Here is a 20,141-nt window from a genome sequence, read left to right as displayed (position 1 = left end):
GGCAATAATGAGAGGAAGTGAGATGTTGCTTTTCAGAGTAAAAGACAGAAAAAGAGTAAAAATCAAGAAATACTACAGAAATAAAATAATGAGATGGACAGAATGGTAAGACATAGAAGGAGAGGGGGAAAGGGTGAAGAAATGGGAGCAGGGCATACATAAAATAAGACACACCATTTCTAGGCAAGTGAATTTAATTAACTTATTTATATTTCCTTATTTTGCTGTACTTTCCTGGCAGACATTCCAGATCTCTGAACGTTTGAAGGAAATGGACAGGATGGCTATTGTTGGCACTTACATAATATTTCTGTTCCTAGCTTCTCTGGAATCTATAGGTTACTAATCTGAGAAAGAGAAAATAGCCTGAAATCCATCAGAGTACATACAAAAACCTGCAGCAGACTGAGTCTAGACTCCAGAGCCCAAAAATAACGACAGAATGAATTCAATGGCCCACACAGCCAGCTGGCCTAACTCCACTGGAACCTAGGAGTTATGGCAGCAGAGAATTTGGCCTGCAATGTTTATTCAAGAAAACATTAAATAATCACTTTTTGTATTTATCTGTCCTGCTCTATTCGCAATGAAATAATTGCCTAGCTTTAATTGTGCATTTTTATCTGATTTAGGCCTTTGAAGAATATCAATATTTAGCATAATCTGAATAGTTTTTTCCATGTAGCATTTCTGCTGGAAGGATCCAGGCTGCAACATGACAGAGTGCTTAGTAGTTATACAAGAAATTTATGGTAAATGATTTCCAGGATTTCCTTTCTTTGCCCATAGTTTGCAAACAGGTTTAATGCATAATTGACATGTTCTGTTTCCCACGAGCCTGAGGATAATAAATAAATCTCTGCATGAAATGTCCCTCTCTCCTTTATAATTTCTTCAAACTGCATTGCTGTGAATTAAAGTTAATCTCAGTGACTAGTTCCCTTAAATTTCCTTCATGACTGAAGACTGTTAGTATGCAATTGACCATGTCGTTGAAGTAACAATCTTTTCCAGCTATTTGTTAAAATAATCAAGTTCAAAATTAGCAGAATGGCAGTTCACTGCCACTGTGTCAGCAAGTCTAACTATTTTAATAGCAAACATTTCCTCTTATGGGTTTTAATTTATTTAATTAAAGGAAAGAGACAGAAGTACCTCAATGTCTAATAACAAAGTAACAAATATCAAAGATATGTTATTAGATACGTACATATGTACAGATATGTTATTAGATATATACATTAAAACCCATAAGAGGAAATGTTTGCTATTAAAATAGTTAGACTTCCTGATACAGTAGCAGTGAACTGCCATTCTGCTATTATTTTAAACTGATTAGCAAATAGCTGGAAAAGATGGTTACACTGACAACAGTAATGAATTTCATATTAACAATCTTCAGTTGTGAAGGAAATCACAGACTAAATTTAATTCACAACAATGCAATTTGAAGAAATTAAGAGGAGAGAGAGAGAGAGAGAACGAACACAGAGATTAATTTATTATCCTGATAGGGAAAGTAACAAATAACAAATATGGGAGTTAGCCAGCTGGTGAGTATTTTGGAGCACTTCTGTGTTATTGCTATTGATTAATGTTGGGGGACAAAAACAGAGCACTTTTCTGTGCTGGGAACTTGCCATCGAATTTGACAGGACTCTGGGCTGGTTTACTGGTTTGCTGTGTTTAAAATCTAGACTTTGTTGCTAATTGTCTGTGATAAGTTGCCCCGCAGTTAGGTGGGTTAATGCCTGCTTCCTTTCAGAGATCTTTAATATGATCTTTACATCATCAACAATCTACAATCTATCCTGGAAAACAATCCCTCACTCTCACAGACCTTGGGAGGCAGGCCAGTCCTCGCTTACAGACAGCCCCCCAACCTGAAGCAAATACTCACCAGCAACTAGACACTACGCCACAGAAACACTAACCCAGGAACCAATCCCTGTAACAAACCCCACTGCCTATTCTGTCCCCATATCTACTCTAGCGACAGCATCAGAGTCACTATTCCAGCTGTGGTGGGGGCCACGTTACAAAAAGCACACAGGCTCTCAGTGGCTGGAAAAATGAAGAGAGTTAGCCAGTTGAGTTCACCAATGAAGGAAAGCCAGGAGGAAGAGAGTATTCTCCCGCACACCCTTTAACTTTCAGGTATTGTATAATGAAGTATCTGCAATGGGAAGAAAATGGCATGCTGTCCACACCACAGTTAGCTCTTCTTCTGCTCGCATCTGTGAGGGGTCCTCAACTATTTTCTAGTTCTTTAGAGACATTAATTTTCACAATGATTTTGTAACTTCAACTGGAAGTTTGCCTGTGAGAAAACTGCATTATATTCCTACAATGCAGTGCTGTAGTTCCACCTGACCTCTCCCAGGGTAAGTCACACAATGTTCTAGGATTGCTCTCTCATGATTTTCCATGACATAATTTTTCTTGTTTTCCTATTCTAAAAGCTACACCTACTACCTCTTAAGGAGACATAATTATCAAGTCAAACATAGAGAACAGAAATAAATCTCTGCTTATATCTGTCATGGTCGAGAGATCAGTCCTCCAGGATGATGTTAATGAGGAACTTTAATTTAATGTTACATCAGCATGCATCAGTCATTTGCACTTTAGTTTCTAAACATGTCTCGATGGTTGGATGCCAGTAGGAGTTCACTGTAATTGCTTCTCTTTTCAGTAAAGTCAGTACCAGACCTGCATTCACTTTAGCACTGATCTCCTAACATTGCCTGCCGTGATATTCTCACTTCCAGTCATTTCACAGTGGTTACCTAATGTACCACAGCTTCCACACACGCTCAACTCCCATCAGAACGAACATCGTGATGCTTCCTGTCCTTCAGTACTAGGGCCACTGGAGGATCAGCATTAGCAATATCAGCATGATGCTACCAGTAGGGAGGAGCACTTCTTCTGAGGGAGGTGGAGTGGTTTGATACCTGGCTGAGGCAAAATTTTTGAGTTTATTTTTCAGGGATTACTTTTCTATTGATTATTGGTGATATTATTAAAAATCCAATGGTAATTTTTTTAAAAATGGGAAAGGACCCCATTTTTTAAGAAGCCAGCTCCAACTCCCCACTCTCTATGTGAAGCCCAGCACTGGCTTTGGTAAGTACACACGTGCATGTGTGGAGAAGTGGGGGTTAAGTCACTGAAACAACAATGCTAGGCACTAGCCACGCCAGGCATTCCCAACAGTGGTGTCATGTTGCATCTTTTCAGTTTTCCATTTGATAGGAAATACTATGTGAACTGTTACATTTATAAATTAAAAATAATCTCACTAGACATGTGAGGCACAGGAAACTCTAGCTAACTAGCGCTACCCTTTATTTGGGATTTGAATGTTTGCTATAAGTATTGGGCCAAAATCATCCCTCAGCCCCAGGAAGTGCAAAGTGTATTCTTCCCCACCTGTGGAGACATCTGCAGCAGAAGAGGAGTCATCCCTGGGGGAGGGCAGACAGCAATTTCATTGCACTAGGAATTTCACTGCGGGGGGGGACAGCTTTAAACAACATCAGGGGCTGTGGCAGAACAGCACTTAATTAGTGCACCTCCCAGTTCCCAACTCCCTCCTGGTCCTGTCCAGCTTTGCCCATTCTGTGGGTTGACAAGCTTGGAGTGGGACCATGGGTGCTTTGCACTACTCTATCCTGCTCCTTTTGGACTTTTCCCACCTACGTAGCACGAGTGTGGACAGCACAGAACTTGTGTTGCTCAGGTGGGAGGGCTTTTTCACACCTCTGAGCGAGGTAAGTTCTGTCCACTTAACCAGTAGTGTAGACCTGCGCTGAGTAGATGAAATTTTTTCCTCCTCTATTACATTTCAGTGAACTTGTTGCTGAAAATGAAGCACTAATAGTATTGTTGAAAGTATGACACAGGGTGAGCAGGTACTGCAAACTTCCCGAAATATCACTCTATCCAAGGTACTGACTTGAAACATCTCTACTGTCCAAGCCTCAGCCTCTTGTCAGCAAGAAGTTAATGATCATGTTGAATTGTGCCAACAAAGGAAGGGTAGGAGTGTCAGAACTTCGGGCCTGCAGATGGACCCGGGGCCAGTTAGCTGACCTGCAACAGAACATCCTGATCATCCAGACACCCTGACCGGCTGAGCAGTGTCACCAGGCCTGTTCTTAAGCCCAGTGATTGCTCGATGCTGATGCCTGCAGCTGTGACTGCTTCTGTGCCTGCCTTGCTCCAGCCTTGCTTCAGCTGTCTTCCTGTCCTGCCCCAGTCTGCTTCCTGTTCTGGTGCCTGACTCCTGCGCCGATCCTTGGCTTGAGTCCTGCTCCAACCATTAGGCATGACTGCCCATGCCTCGTTCAGAAGAAGGATGACATCACAGATTGCCTTGTCCTGTATATCTTACTGAGGCAAAATTCCAATCAAAACAAAGGCAGTTTTGCCTCTAGTTAAGAACTGCTAACTCAGGCCCCAAATTCATTCTCACCTATCCTGTTTTGCTGAAGTTAAAAGGCAAATTCCACCCTTGTACATAAAAGAGAAAAGGTGCAGTCACACACAAGTTGGTTGTTACCGTCTATACCGTAGGCACTACTTTCATTTGTCCCCCACCTGCACCTCTGCTCTCATTTTAGTCTCACTGTCTCCTCTTCCCTATGAACATCCCTCATTCTGTCAACACACTGCTCCCTTTTGCTTTAATTTACTTTCACTGCAGCTGATATAATAAGGTAAAATTTATTTATTTATGTGGAATTTTTCATGTTTTGGTTAAAAAAAGTTTTCAAAAAAAATGGTTTGAGGATTTGGGGGCTTTGATAAAAACTTGAAAAATGTGGACAAGTTTCTGTTTCCTCAAAAAGTAACTTTTTGCCAAACCAAAAAAAACCCCCTGACAAAAATATTCAGGTAGCTCTGTGCTCTGCCCCTCCTATGCTTCAAACTTTCTCCTTGTCCTCATCTACAAACTACTCATTTACACCGCTTTCAATCCCTCCTTAAAACACCATCTTTTCAACAGATATCTCCTCTTTTCCTCTGAACTGCAGACCTGTGCCATGCTTTATATTTGGGCATCTTATTAAGGTTCAAGGGGCAGGGAACCAATGTAGATAAAGAGCTGTATACAATTACAACAGTATAGCTTGGATTTTCAAAGGAGTCTCAAGGCTTGTCTACAGGGTAAGTTATTCATGATTAAACCCATGATTAGTTCCAGAATAAGAGTGATTTATTCCAAATTATCTTAATTCAGTGGATTAAACCACCAGGCAAAGCATCAATTGTATGACCAGAGTCTAAGGGTCTGCCCAGCCTTCCACCACATAACCAGGCACAATGGGTGTCTGATATAACCATCTACCACTGATACTTGGTCTTACAAAACAGAAATCCATATATTACAGAGTACAACTGAGCCCTAAAGGTGTTCTCATTGACACTATTTCAGACTAATGAAACATTTTGTGAAATACCAGAGATTAAATTCTTTGGTCCTTAACTGAGCACAAATGAAGTAAATTGGGACTTTGTTCTATTAAGGACTGCAGCCAGATGTAATTAACAATAGAGTTAAAACCAGATTTTTTACATTAAGAACAATAATCTCAAAATATTTACTGCATAACAAAACCCGATATCAATCCTTCAGTCAACTCTACAAGGTATTTTACAAAGATGCAATGTAGCACTCTCTAAAAAAAAATCTTCTTACCCGTTCTGTGCTAAGGAAACTCAGTGGACTGGTGACTTGTATGTCTCTTTTTCCAAATTGCTGTCCATGATGTGTAGGATGCAGCTTGGGGTGGGGGGAAAAAGACAGGTTTTAAACAACAATATGACTATGTATGATAGATTGAAGGAGAGATGATATTTTTCACTGTTCAGCAATAATTTCTAGAGGGACTTCTAGCAAGATATTTTCTGAATAGGTGTGTGTGGGCCTAAAAGAATTTTGGATACAAAGAGACATTGTTCAAGCACTCAACTACTAAAATGTAACATGGTAAAGATGAAATTATTGCTTGCTTCTTTAATACGTTTACAGGGAGCTGAGGGTGTCAGCATATGATTTCCATTTCTTCTTTGATTGGGCTAATCATTAAAAGTAGTTGGTTTTTAAACATTTGATATTTCACTTGAATTGTAAAGTTAACGTCCCTACATGCCAAATATACTGTATGTATATCGGTGCCACCACAGAAGTAATACATCCTAAATGGATTCATTTGGGGTATGGATTTACTTATTTATAAGAACAGCTGTACATGTTGTGATGGCATCATTCTACTAAATGTTCTTTTAATTTGAAAGTGATTGTGTATGAAATGTTCAGTTGTTTATTCCAAACTTCACTTTGCCTCATTGGAAAAGATATATTTTCTGTTTTGCAAACTGCTTCAATCAGTCCACTAAACATAGTCATGCTCCATTCCCCAAATGTTTTAGAGTGTGGGAGAGAGAACAGAAATAGAGTTTCAAGAAGTTGATTGTATATTTCGCACTGAGAAAAACAATATAATTAGTAGTGGAAGGTTGTGTAGATACAAAACTGGGCACCAGGCAAGTGGGATTCTATTCCCAGCTCCGCCATAGACTTCCTGTGTGACCCTGGGCAAGTCACTGGACCCTTATCTACCCTAAAGTATTTTGTCGTGCAGGTATAATTGTACCTCCCTAGCATGCCTATAATTCACTAGGTGTCCACCAGCAAAATTCTTTGCAATGGTACACAAGTATTCACCCTGTTGTAGTGCCTGCACTTGCTCTGAAGATGACAGCATGTCATACTGATGTTGTGTAGTAGTCTGTTGATAGGAGAAGTCCTTTTATTTTAAGCAGTGGGTAAGAGACAAATATGAGCCTTTACAAAGGCACCAGAAAAGGAAGTTGTGAAACTTAGCATTTCATACACAGTTGTCCCCAATCACCCAATGTTCTTGGAAAAGTTCGGAAAAGCAGCTACTTTGTGGGTCAAGTAGAATGTTGTAAAGACAAGAACTACATTGTGCATCTGGACCCCATCTCATCTAGATTACAGTTAAAGTAGTATGATTGTTGTTTCCCTGAATGGATCAAAATTCAGTGTTATTTATCAGAGAATCAAAGTTTCTTTACTTATTTTGGGCTTTGGGCTAGCACATCTGTAAATACTATTACCCAAACAGGATGTTAACATAAGCTAATCAAAATTATGACTGTTTTAAGAGTGACAGAATCCCCCTTTGAAATGATCAATAATCTGTCACTGTCATTTGATTTCATATTCAGAGTGGCAGCTATATTTTGCAGTTTAAGGATATAAACAATTCAGAGAAAAATTATTTTGAAAGTGGCAAAAATAACAAACACAGCATTTACTCCCTGTGTATTTGAGCTTTAATTGACAGTTTTAAAACCAGTGATAGATGCAAATTATGGGCAACTCTATCTGGTAGCACTAGATAAGAAACCATTTAGAATTTATTGTCAGAACTGCCATTCTAGGGGATTTTTTTTTCTTTAATAAACATTGGCATCAATTTAAAAAACCCTTTCAACTCCCAAATTTCCCACACTATACAGAAATCCATCCTGTACTATTAAAGGTGTTTCTGATATCAGCTATCTATTCCATACTGGTGCTTATAGTGTCCTCATCCCCACGTATCTCAATGCCTTCCAGCAGTGCATTAAGAAATGAAAAACATCTGTGAAGGGTGGTTCATTCTTTCTCTCATCCTCTCCCCCAGGGAGAAAACTGTGTGTACAGGGGAGTGTTTTTATTTGGTTGGGGGAGTTGGTTTATGGGGGGGCTCTTTGTTTGTTTTAAATTATAGATACATCTTGCTGTGTATTAGCAAAGGCCAAAGAAGTACACCTTGCACTAGGAGTGAAAGGTGGTAAGGTTAGCCATGATTCTTAAGTTTTATAGGAGTTTGTTGCACAGTCGTCTACTGCCATCAGCGAAAGCTCTGTTTCCTTTACCCTAGCAGCAGGCAGCTCCATTGGGCCTAAGGATATGACTACATTGCAACTGGGGGATGTAATTATACCACATGTAGACATACCTGAGCTAGCTTTAATCTAGCTAGCTTGGGTACCACAGCAGTTGATGCCATGGCAGCATGTACTTCTGTGGGGCTAGCAGCCCAAGTAACTACCCAGCGTTCAAGGCAGGCTTGTGCAGACTTTTTTAATTTCCATGTACTTAAAGTATTACAGCACAAACCATTTGAATTTCAGGAGACAGTCTAGATAACTCCCATGTTACTCCCCCACTCATGTTTTGACAAGTGAGAAGATTTAAGGATCAGAAACAGATTTGGCCTACAATAAACTCTCCTTCCTACTACGGTTCAGTAAATAACTTTCTCTAAGATTCCCAAAGACTGTATAAGTTTGATGATGATGATGAAGGAATCCCAAGTGTTTTTAATAAAGTTTCTACATCTGTAAGGATAAAGCACCATGTAAGCTGTGAGCTTCATTATCAGTGTGTTGTGAAACAGCTTCAAAAGATTTACAGAAAAAAAAGTGAACCGAGGCTAAAACTATAAATAAATATGGGCTAAAAAAGGTGTATGAGTCATCCCTGTAGGAACGCACGAACTGTAATTTATTTGTGATAAAACCTGATTTTACTCATTTGTGTTTTGTGCATGTCACTATAAAAATCCCAGCTCCCCCCCCAACTAAAGGGCATGGGTTTATTGTTTGCATTGATGCAGTTAAATTCTGCCTATTTCTACGGTAATGATTTTACATTCCTTCTGATTACACCTGTTTCCTCAGAAAGGCCCGGTGACTGGGATTTCAGGGCTCAAGCTTGCAGCAGCATACCAGGACTGCTCAAATGCATAAAGTCAAGCACATGCACAAGTGTTGGCAGCATCAAACCATTAACCTTTCTGCAGAGCCTTTTCTCTTCTTTTCAAAGGGCATTTAATCAAAGAATGAGCTCATTCAGGCTCCCTTGGAGCAGTTGCAGTCTAACCTTATGTCAGCCAGTCTTAACAGCCTAGCCACCACTTTCTTAGCTTCCCTGCAAGTGATCAAATGCCCTCTGCTAAGGATCCTGCCGAAGTTAGAACTTGGGGGGGGGGGGGGGGGAATCATGTTTGAAAGCAAAGGGAATGAAGCAGGATATTTTTGGAAATGACTGATAAGCCCTACTGTACTGAGTACTGAGTACTTATCTTCCCTCTGTTTCCCAGTTAAAATCCCTGGAACTCTGTTGACATACTGGTAGCTTACAACATTTTAAAATAAATGAAAAGTTGCTTTTAATTTAAATGGGACAACGGAAGCGTAGAGCCTGTTGGAGGAGGACTGCCTTGACTGACGCTGAGGTGCCCATGTCATCAGGGAATCTCATGCCTTTGCAATACACATAGCAGCTACTTGGTCACTGAGCACTACCCATGGTATCATTACCTCCGCAGACCTTGAGGGGCAAGGGGTGGTTGGCAACATCAGAGTGTCAGTCCACAGAGAAGATAGGGAGGATCTCCAATGGACAACCCATCAGTTGTGAAGAACTGTAAAAGGACACCTTTCGCTCTGCTCTCCCAGCTGACAGGTCCCTCAATGTAGGATACAGTGATTGAGATAGCAGAAGGGCAGTTGGATTTCAAAAACTGGTTTTATCACCTATATTTATCACAAACATTCAAGGTTTTGCAACCTATATACACACTGCTTCTCTGGCGGGGCTCGGGTGGTCTCTTCAGAGTAGGATGAGGAACCCCACCACTGGGCTCCCAAATTACTCACTTCCTACAGTTTGGTATGGACTTTCTCCATTGGTTCATTAGAGCCTGAATATGCTGCCCTCCAGATCCCTCTACAACTTCTCTCTACTCCATGCTTTCTGGAAGGAGTGCGTGCAGGGGGATGAAAGAGGGGAGAGACAGGGAAGAGCTTCATGGATGAGAGAGAATGTCGGGGAGGAGTTTTTAGACTCCAATCCTGCAAATATCTCTGGGTGTGAGCAGACCCCTGCTTTCATCTTCACTCTGCAGAAAACCAGTTGGGGTTGGTTCATGAAGAAGCTGCAGATTAGTTTCTGTGGTGCTCTGGGAGAATTTCAGATTGTGGTTCAACTTGTTGTTATGTAGTTTCTGGATGAATTCATTTTAAAAAATCAAAATAAATAAATGTGTATTAATGGTATGCTAGAGAATGAACATTATAAACAGGGGAACTTAGTTAATTGTGTATATTATAACTGAATACATGAGAAATACATTACTTTCTATAAGTACAAGTTAAGACCTTGATTCTGCAAGGAAAATACCAATTCACGTCAATAGACCAGATATTAAATGACCGACCCTTCTCCAACCCTTGCAGTTCTGTGAATGAGCAACCTCAAAGGTTTGGACATTTAGTCTAATTCTGAATAAGCCCCCAAAGGTTTGGATTTTTAGCTGAAGTTTAGCCAAGCTATCTAAATCTCTTCGATGTTCAAGAAGCCAGAGGCTTCCTTGCAAGATTTCCTACTCTTCTTACTTCCAGTCAGACCACAAATACCACAAGAACACGCTGTCTCACTTCAGATTCTCTTGCAGAACAAGGCTCATATTACATAAACAGGTGAAAAATAAAACTATTGCTCAGCCCTGAATATTGTGCATACTTAAATACTATGGGTAGGGTGACCATATTTCCCTATGCTGAATATGGGACGCCTGGTAAAATTACTCATATTCAGCGAGTCCGCTGGCAATCAATCAATCAGAACTATGCAGTACAAACGTTCAAATTAACATCAGGTTGATTGAGACCTTGTTAAAAAGAAATACTGCAGAGTTGGATTCTTTTTATTTACCTTCTTATCTTTAAGGTTCACACGGGGAGAGGTAATGCACACACACTCCCATACACCTCTCTCACACTGGGTAGGTAACTGACCAACCTGACTCTCCCCCTGCGCTCTCTGTCCTCCATGCCTGGCTGGGCCCCTGGGACAGACCCGCCTCTCCTGGTGCCTGGCACCACATCTTCCCAAGGCAACTCACGGCGGGGGCGGGGAGCATGCAGGGTCACATGCCCCCTCCCCAGATTTCTGCCAGGGTTCAGACCAGAATGTGGTCAGCAGCAGCCTTTCAGCACTGTGTGGGAGGGAAGGGATGGGAGCCGCTTCCAGCCACAGGGGTAGAGAGAGGGGAAGGGATGACCTGACCCATGTCTTTGCAGAGCTTATCTCTTCCCATCCCTCCATCCCCCTCCTCCGCTTCCCTGTGGCTGGAAGCAGCTTGTCCCTTCCTGCCCGCACAGTGTCAAAAAGCAGCTAACACCTCCAGGCTGCGGCTGGCCACCGACATAACCCAGCCACCTCCTGTCCCCCGGCTACAGCATCGGCAGGAAGGGGTAAAGCCCTAAGGACGAATTGTGCACCAGGACCCAGAGAACCTGACTGCAAGGGCTTCAGCGAACCTGGTCAGAGAGGTGGCTCAGCAGGGATGGGTGCCTAGGGGACCGAGAAGACTGTCGCTTCCTGGGGGCAGGACCTAGGGCGGGGTGGAGGGGGTGGGTGAAGACGGTGCTAAGCCCCTGCCCAGGGAGCTGCTGTGGATTCTGCAGGGTTGGGGCGTGAACAGGCTGGAAGTTGCTTCCTCCCATCCCTCCAGAGCTTAACTGAGGAGTGGAGAGGCTTCCCCATGCCAGTGCTGTGCAGGGCTTTGGCACATGCAGGGTCCGGTTCCTCCTGGCCAGCGCCCTGGGCCAGAAGGTCTTGGGCTTTCCTGGCTCACCGGCCCAGCCAGAGGCAGTGAGGGAAGGAAGGAGCCTGCCAGCCAGGGTGCTGGTGAGCTGAGTACTCTGACCAGGGGCTGGTTCTCCGCACTGCGTTGGGAGAGGGACGTGCCCTGCCGGGGGGGATATGGAGGAGTAGTGGGGTGGGGGTGAAGGGGCAAAGCAGGGAGAGGACAGCAAGAGGGAGAACATGCAAAGGGCCAATAGGTGGGCACCAGAGGCAACACATAACCGGCTGCTGCCTGGCGCCTGCCCACACTCACCAGCCACTGCAGCTCACAGCACAAAGACAGTGCTGGCCAGAAATGGGATGGGGGACAAGGCCCTGCTGGCCAAGAGCCGGCCTGCAGCAGGGGCTGCACTGACGGACCAGCAGGGGGAGGGCCGCCCCCGCACACTGCAGCTTTACCCTGCCACCAGCCTTGCACACCGACCCTCATCATTGGCCACTGGACCCCCCCCCCGACTCAGCGCTGGCAGGCAGGCGGCTGGCGAGCAGGGATCCGGCTAGCAGCAGGACCTGCCAGTACTGATGACTGGGAGACAGAAAATATGGGACAATTTGCCCATTTTTAAGAAAAAGTTGGGACATCTGCAGGAGGGCTTAAATAGGGGATTGTCCATTTAAAAACGGGATGTCTGGTAACCTTAACTATGGGTGAAATCCTGGCTCTGCCAACATCAATGGGAGTTTTGACATCTATGTCAATGGGATCAGAATTTCATTCTGTACACAGTAATGCATTTACATGGTAATCATTTTTAAGATTCTTCAATAACGGTGCTTTATAAAGCTTGCTCTCTCTCCAGGAAGCCAAATTAAATTGCATTTCAATAACTAGAAGAGCCCCAATACTGCCCTTGCCCTCTGACATCAATGGTGCTCTGTCTGGGCACAGCAGTCCACCCACACACTACATGTTGCAAGTCTAGGACAAAGTCTGCAATGTAAAATAACAAAAGCAAAGAAAATCAAAGATAACTCTGTCATGCAGTAATATGCTACAGTGGGTTTTATTCAGCATCAAGTAGCTACATAAACTTTAAATCTCTATCCTTTTGAGGTCCATGTTAGAATACCTGCCACACAGGGGCAAACTTAAAAAGTCTATTTTTGCTAATACTCTCTTGTGTTGTATCTGATATATAGGCACAGATAGACACTTTCGACTCTCTGATCAGACTCCTCACCTTGCTTAATTCTTTCAAGCTGAAATTCATCCTTATGCAGAGGGCCAGCATGAGGTCTATGAAACACTTAAATCTGCAAAAGCAGAGCTTCAAGGACTTGTCTTCTCATGCTTGTCTTCTACACAGGACTGAATTTCACCCCAGTGACTAATGGTATGTGACTCTAAAAAAGAGAGTATAAAGATTTGGAATGGCTCCGAGGCGCATCCAATAGTAGACCAAGCATTTCATCTGAGAGTAAATGTTACAATCTATCTGAATAGCGGTGAGGAATAGGGAAGGGAAACAGAGCTAGTCAACGTAGCAATCAATATTTGTTCTTTCCATTGCCTATAATTCATTTTTTTCCGAAGGAATTTGTACAATACCTATTTCTGTTAAAAATATTTAATATCTTAACAACCTGAAGACCATTAAAAGTAGAGCATTCTGATGAGTAATAAGCCTCTAGAGTAAGAAAACTCAAATGAAGAACATTTACTGAGGAAGCAAGGAAAGATACATTCTGAAATAAGTTCACATTAATGGTGCTGCACTAATGTGTTCACTTGACAAAATAACGGAAATGCCTACTAGAAATGTGCAGTTACAAAGCATCTAGGGTAGAATTTTCAAAAGCAACTGAGCACTAGATCCACAAAGAGATTTAAGTGCCTCAGTCTCACTTTAGGTGCCTAAATCCAAACTTTAAACCATGTAAACCCCCGCTTAGCTGCTGCCTAACCCTGTAGGGGCCTGTAACCATGCCTTTGTGGGACACAACTGAGAATGCCCTATTTCTCAGCAGTTTGTCCTGAATTTGGCAACCAAACCCCAAAACTGGTGGTTATTCTTCCATAAGATATGCCAAACCAGCAACAAAAGTAACTTCTATTTCACCACACTGGCTAACAAGAAGTCATAAAAGTCATTTCCTTCGACATTCCAGTTCTTGTATCACTTGTATCTTGATAGAGGTACATAAAATCATGAGTGGTGTGGAGAAAGTGAATAAGGAAAAAAGTTATTTACTTGTTCCCATAATATAAGAACTAGGGGCCACCAAATGAAATTAATGGGCAGCAGGTTTAAAACAAATAAAAGGAAGTTCTTCTTCACACAGCGCAGTCAACCTGTGGAACTCCTTGCCTGAGGAGGTTGTGAAGGCTAGGACTATAACAGGGTTTAAAAGAGAACAGGATAAATTCATGGAGGTTAAGTCCATTAATGGCCAGGATGGGTAAGGAATGGTGTCCCTAGCCTCTGTTTGTCAGAGGGTGGAGATCGATGGCAGGAGAGAGACCACTTGATCATTACCTGTTAGGTTCACTCCCTCTGGGGAACCTGGCATTGGCCACTGACGGTAGACAGGAAACTGGGCTGGATGGACCTTTGGTCTGACCCAGTATGGTCATTCTTATGTTCACCATCAAAAGCACTGGGTTTAAATATGAGTGGTTCTTTAAAACCAATCTCTTCAAAAAAAAAGGTTCTTCTGATCCCAAAACACCAGTCAAGTCTCTGGCAGCTTCCAAATCATTGGAAGGTCCTCAGTCCATTGCGTAGACTACTCTCATTAGTATCGTCCATAGTCCAGAGGTTTGAGCTGGAAAGACTCATAGATATTAAGGTCAGAAGGGACCATTATGATCGTCTAGTCTGACCTCCTGCACAATGCACCTCTCACCCACCCACTCCTGCAATAAACCTCTCACCTTTCTCTGAGGTATTGAAGTCCTCAAATCATGGTTTAAAGACTTCAAAGTGCAGAGAATCCTCCAGCAAGTGACCCGTGCCCCATGCTGCAGAGGAAGGCAAAAAAACCCCAGGGCCTCTTCCAATCTGCCCTGGAGAAAAATTCCTTCCTGACCCCAAATATTGCGATCAGCTGAACCCTGAGCCTGTGGGCAAGACTCACCAGCCAAATACCAGGAAAGAATTCTCTGTAGTAACTCAGATCCCACCCCATCTAACATTCCATCACAGGCCATTGGGCCTATTTACCATGAATAGTTAATGATCAATTAATTGCCAAAATCATGTTATCCCATCATACCATCTCCTCCATAAACTTATCGAGTTTAATCTTGAAGCCAGATAGGTATTTTGCCCCCACTGCTTCCCTTGGAAGGCTGTTCCAGAACTTCACTCCTCTGATGGTTAGAAACCTTCGTCTAATTTCAAGTCTCAGCTTCCTGATAGCCAGTTTATATCCATTTGTTCTTGTGTCCACCTTGGTACTGAGCTTAAATAATTCCTCTCCCTCTCTGGTATTTATCCTTCTGATATATTTATAGAGAGTAATCATATCTCCACTCAGCCTTCTTTTGATTAGGCTAAACAAGCCAAGTTCCTTGAGTTTCCTTTCATAAGGCATGTTTTCCATTCCTCGGATCATCCTAGTAGCCCTTTTTTGTACCTGTTCCAGTTTGAATTCATCCTTCTTAAACACGGGAGACCAGAACTGCACACAGTATTCCAGGTGAGGTCTCACCAGTGCCTTGTATAACGGTACTAACACCTCCTTATCTCTACTGGAAATACCTCGCCTGATGTACCCCAAGACCGCATTGGCTTTTTTCACAGCCACATTACATTGGCGACTCATAGTCATCCTGTGGCCAACCAATACTCCAAGGTCCTTCTCCTCCTCCATTTCTTCTAATTGATGCGTCCCCAGCTTATAACTAAAATTCTTGTTATTAACCCCTAAATGCATGACCTTACACTTCTCACTATTAAATTTAATCCTATTACTATTACTCCAGTTTACAAGGTCATCCAGATCCTCCTGTATGATATCCTGGTCCTTGTCTAAATTGGCAATACCTCCCAGCTTTGTATCATCCGCAAACTTTATTAGCACACTCCCACGTTTTGTGCCAAGGTCAGTAATAAAAAGATTAAATAAGATTGGTCCCAAAACTGATCCCTGAGGAACTCCACTGGTAACCTCCCTCCAGCCTGACAGTTCACCTTTCAGTATGACCCACTGTAGTCTCCCCTTTAACCAATTCCTTATCCACCTTTCAATTTTCATATTGATCCCCATCTTTTCCAATTTAACTAATAATTTATCAAAGCATAGACATACCCTACATTTCCACCAGTAAGGTCTCCTCAAGCATGCATGAGCAAAGTTGCCTTAGTCCTCATGCCACCAAGCTGCTTGACACTAAATCTCTGGTGGGATTCTCAAACTAAGCGTTCTCGCACCGGTGGGCCCAGTCCATTAGGCATTCTCAGAGGCTGACGAAGGGTACACCTACTGAATCAGGCCACACACAAAACATGATGGTGCTGCCACCACTCCCTTATACTCTATCGCACAGTAGTAGTGGTGATACTGCCCCACTTTTATCCTATCACTCAGTGGTGAGAGCACTCATCTGGGATGTGAGAAATATGGGTTCAAGTCCCCAGTCTGGGTTCAAGTCCCCAGCTGGCTCACAAGTTTGGAAGGCCTCTGGTCCCCAACATGGGGCAGTCTGCAGTGAGATGGCCCCAGAGTCATTGACCCTGGGAGCCAGTCCCAGGACTTCAAGCATCCTGGCTCTGCAGCAGAGAATCTGGAAGTCCTGAGAACCCTGGTTCCAGGAGCCAGAGCCAATTTAGAACCTGAATTCCTGGAAATTCTGGCATGGTGAAGCTGCCCTGGAGCTGTGGACCCTGGAAGACGAGGGCCTCCCACCTCAAGGGGCAGTCTGCATGGCATAGTTTTCTCTGACTTCTGGATTCCTGGAGCTGGGGATTGGCAGGGAGGCAAAGCAACTGGTGCTTTCTGCATTGGAGCCCTCTAAGAAAGCTTTTGTCAATTTCACCTTGCAGAAAGTGAAATTGACAAGAGCCTTCCAGGTGGGCGGCCAGGGACCCATCATTTCAGTTTTTCTGATAGAGAAATTAAAATTTTTCAGCAAATCTGAAGTTTTCTCATGGAAATTTCTGGTTTTGTAAAAGGGAACTTTTCATTAGAAAACCATCCCCACAACATAGTTTTGATCAGCTCTAATTTTAATCTTCCATCCAATCTATTTCACGAATATATATAAATTGGTATATGTGATGTTATCTGATTAAAATGTGACCATATAGAGCATTGTTGCAACCACTGTTATATATTTGTATAAATCTTGCACAAAATGTGGCATGTAAGGTGTCTATGAAAAGGTTATGATTTGCTGGTTATGATTATGTTATCTGTATCCCATGTATCATTTTTGTATTTGAAGTTATGAGTAGTGGTTCTATATCTGGATTTCAAATGTTTGCTCCTGGGGTAATGCCCACAAAGTAGTTAGCCCGCACATCTTGGAGGGACTATTGAAATCAAGTGGCTCATCAAGAAACACTTAACTGACAATGGACCATGGGAGATGCTCATCTACACTGAATGGACTGTCCTGCAAATGTACCATCTGAAGAATAGGTAATGGCTTCCTCCCATGACTAAGCAAAATCAGGCATGCACAGGTGACTTGCCCATGTTATTCCAAACTCCCATCTTGTCATCTGTAATTTTCCACTAGCTCTGCTGAGGGCTTTGTTTGTAGCAATGGGTTTCCCTCCATATGGCAGAAGATATAAAAGGCCCTGGACACCCTTCCATATGCCTTTTTCCTGCTCAAATCTCTAGACTAAGGACTTATACTAATGGAAGCATTCTAACCAAGGTACTGAGGTCCTTCCAATGATTTGGAAGCCACCAGAGACTTACCAAACCAGCAGTTTATTCCATCACTGCTACAAGCCTGAACCAAGATCTTTGCAATTACAGTATGTATTTGATTCCTTTAATCAATTTTAACTCTCACCTTTGTCTCTTTCTTTCTGTGAATAAACCTTTAGATTTTAGATACTAAAGAATTGGCATCAGCATGATTTTTGGGTAAGATCTAAGTTATATATTGACATGGGTGTGTGGCTGGTCCTTTGGGATCAGAAGAACCTTTTATTTGAAGAGATTGGTTTTAAAGAACCACTCATCTCTAAGTCTATTGTTTTCAGTGGGAATACAAGCACTGGAATGTCTAAGGAAACTGCTTTTATGACTTCTTGTTAGCCAGTGTGGTAAAACAGAAGTGGTTTGGTTTTTCCTATGGGGGATTAACCACCAATCTTGGGGTGTATCTGCCCTATTTCTCAGCAGTTTGTCCTGAATTTGGCACTCTCAGTTGTGGCCCAAGAAGGCACAGTTATAGAATATCTTAGTCTTGTGCAAATTACACCAATGCAACTGTGCATACAAAAATACTCAACTTCTCCATACCACCTTCAGGTTATGTGCCAACTCCATCTGTGAGGGATTTCTCTGCCGCTATACTTACTTACATGCCTCCAGCTTTCATCCAGACACACCAGACGATCCATTGTCTACAGCCAAGCTCTACGATACAACCGCATTTGCTCCAACCCCTCAGACAGAGACAAACAACACCTACAAGATCTCTATCAAGCATTCTTACAACTACAATACCCACCTGCTGAAGTGAAGAAACAGATTGACAGAGCCAGAAGGGTACCCAGAAGTCACCTACTGCAAGACAGGCCCAACAAAGAAAGTAAAAGAACACCACTAGCCATCAACCACAGCCCCCAACTAAAACCTCTCCAGCGCATCATCAAGGATCTACAACCTATCTGAAGGACGATCCCTCACTCTCACAGGCCTTGGGAGATAGGCCAGTCCTTGCTTACAGACAGCTGTGCAACCTGAAGCACATACTCACCAGCAACTACACACCACACAACAAAAACACTAACCCAGGAACCAAACCTTGCAACAAACCGCGGTGCCAACTCTGTTTGCATATCTATTCAAGGGACACCATCATAGGACCTAACCACATCAGCCACACCATCAGGGGCTCGTTCACCTGCAATCTACCAATGTGATATATGTCATCTGCCAGCCATGCCCCTTTGCCATGTACACTGGCCAAACTGGACAGTCTCTACGCAAAAGACTAAATAGACACAAATCTGACATCAGGAATCATAACATTCAAAAACCAGTAGGAGAACACTTTAATCTCCCTGGTCACTCAATAACAGACTTAAAAGTGGCAATTCTTCAACAAAAAAACTTCAAAAACAGACTCCAATGAGAAACTGCAGAACTGGAATTAATTTGCAAACTGGACACCATCAAATTAGGCCTGAATAAAGGCTGGGAGTGGATGGGTCATTACAAAAATGAATTTCCCCATATTAATTTCCCCCTTACTCACACCTTCTTGTCAATTTTTTGAAATGGGCCACCCTCATTACCACTACAAAAGTGATTTTTCCTCCCTTGGTATTCTACTGTTAATTGAATTGTCTCGGAACACTGACCCCCAGCTTGGTAAGGCAACTCCCATCTTTTCACGTGCTGTGTATATATACCTGCTACTATATTTTCCACTCCATGCATCTGATGAAGTGGGTTTTAGCCCATGAAAACTTATGCCCAAATAAATTTGTTAGCCTCTAAGGTGCCACAAGGACTCCTTGTTGTTTTTGCTGATACAGACTAACATGGCTACCAGTCTGAAACCTGTCTACTGACACTGTAGCCTCAAGCAATTTGCAGGGTATTTTTCCCACGTATCAACATCAAATCAACTTAACATTTTGATTCTGAATGGATGGATCAGACTTCCAAAGCTAGTATTCCAAAGTAACTTCAAACTGATACTGGGTGACTAAGATGTTTTAAGATGCATTACACAACATATTATTTTATTAATAATATCAGGATTTAACTTTCAAGTGTAAATATATACTTTTTCACACATATAGAGCTCACATTGATGGAAATGTTCAAAATTGTTTCAGTGGTCCTTGGCAAAAAATAGACACACATTGATGCCAAATCCTGTATGTAATATCTCGAGCTGCTTGTAATGAGGTGGTGAAGTTGTATGACAACCTTTCTTAGTATAATGAATAATCGGTTAGCCCTGAGACAGCCCATGTTACCTGGGGAGGTTGTGGAATCTCCATCATGAGATTTTTAAGAGAAACACCTGTCAGGAATGATCTAGATAATACTTAGTTCTGCCATGAGTGCAGGGGACTGGACTAGATGACCTCTCAAGGTCCCTTCCAGTCCTATGATTCTGTGTTTAAATCAACATGCTCTACCTGCCACCATTATGAAGAAGAGCCTTGTCCTCTGAAACAGATAGACAGGTCAATATCAGCAAATGAGCAGCAGCAAAATCAGTCTATAATAATCACAGTAATGTTAAGGGATATGT

At 42.5% G+C, this 20,141-nt stretch overlaps 1 protein-coding gene across 6 annotated transcripts in view; it reads right to left on the bottom strand.

Moving 5' to 3' along the window:
• LOC102937550 (muscular LMNA interacting protein) overlaps positions 1-20,141 on the bottom strand; it is a 168,753-nt gene that overhangs the window by 110,115 nt on the left and 38,497 nt on the right. For 4 of the 6 annotated variants that reach the window (XM_043542376.1, XM_037894220.2, XM_043542380.1 and 1 more), the window contains exon 2: positions 5,708-5,791. The exons of the other annotated variants lie outside the window; for them this stretch is intronic. In XM_043542376.1, the coding sequence (XP_043398311.1) occupies positions 5,708-5,791 (84 nt within the window). The remainder of the gene's footprint in view (positions 1-5,707; positions 5,792-20,141) is intronic. 6 annotated transcript variants of the gene reach the window in all.

This window comes from Chelonia mydas, chromosome 3 (assembly GCF_015237465.2).
Source record: "Chelonia mydas isolate rCheMyd1 chromosome 3, rCheMyd1.pri.v2, whole genome shotgun sequence".
NCBI lineage: Eukaryota > Metazoa > Chordata > Testudines > Cheloniidae > Chelonia > Chelonia mydas.
Note: the sequence above shows the minus strand (reverse complement) of the source record. Positions and strands in the feature narration are given on the sequence as shown.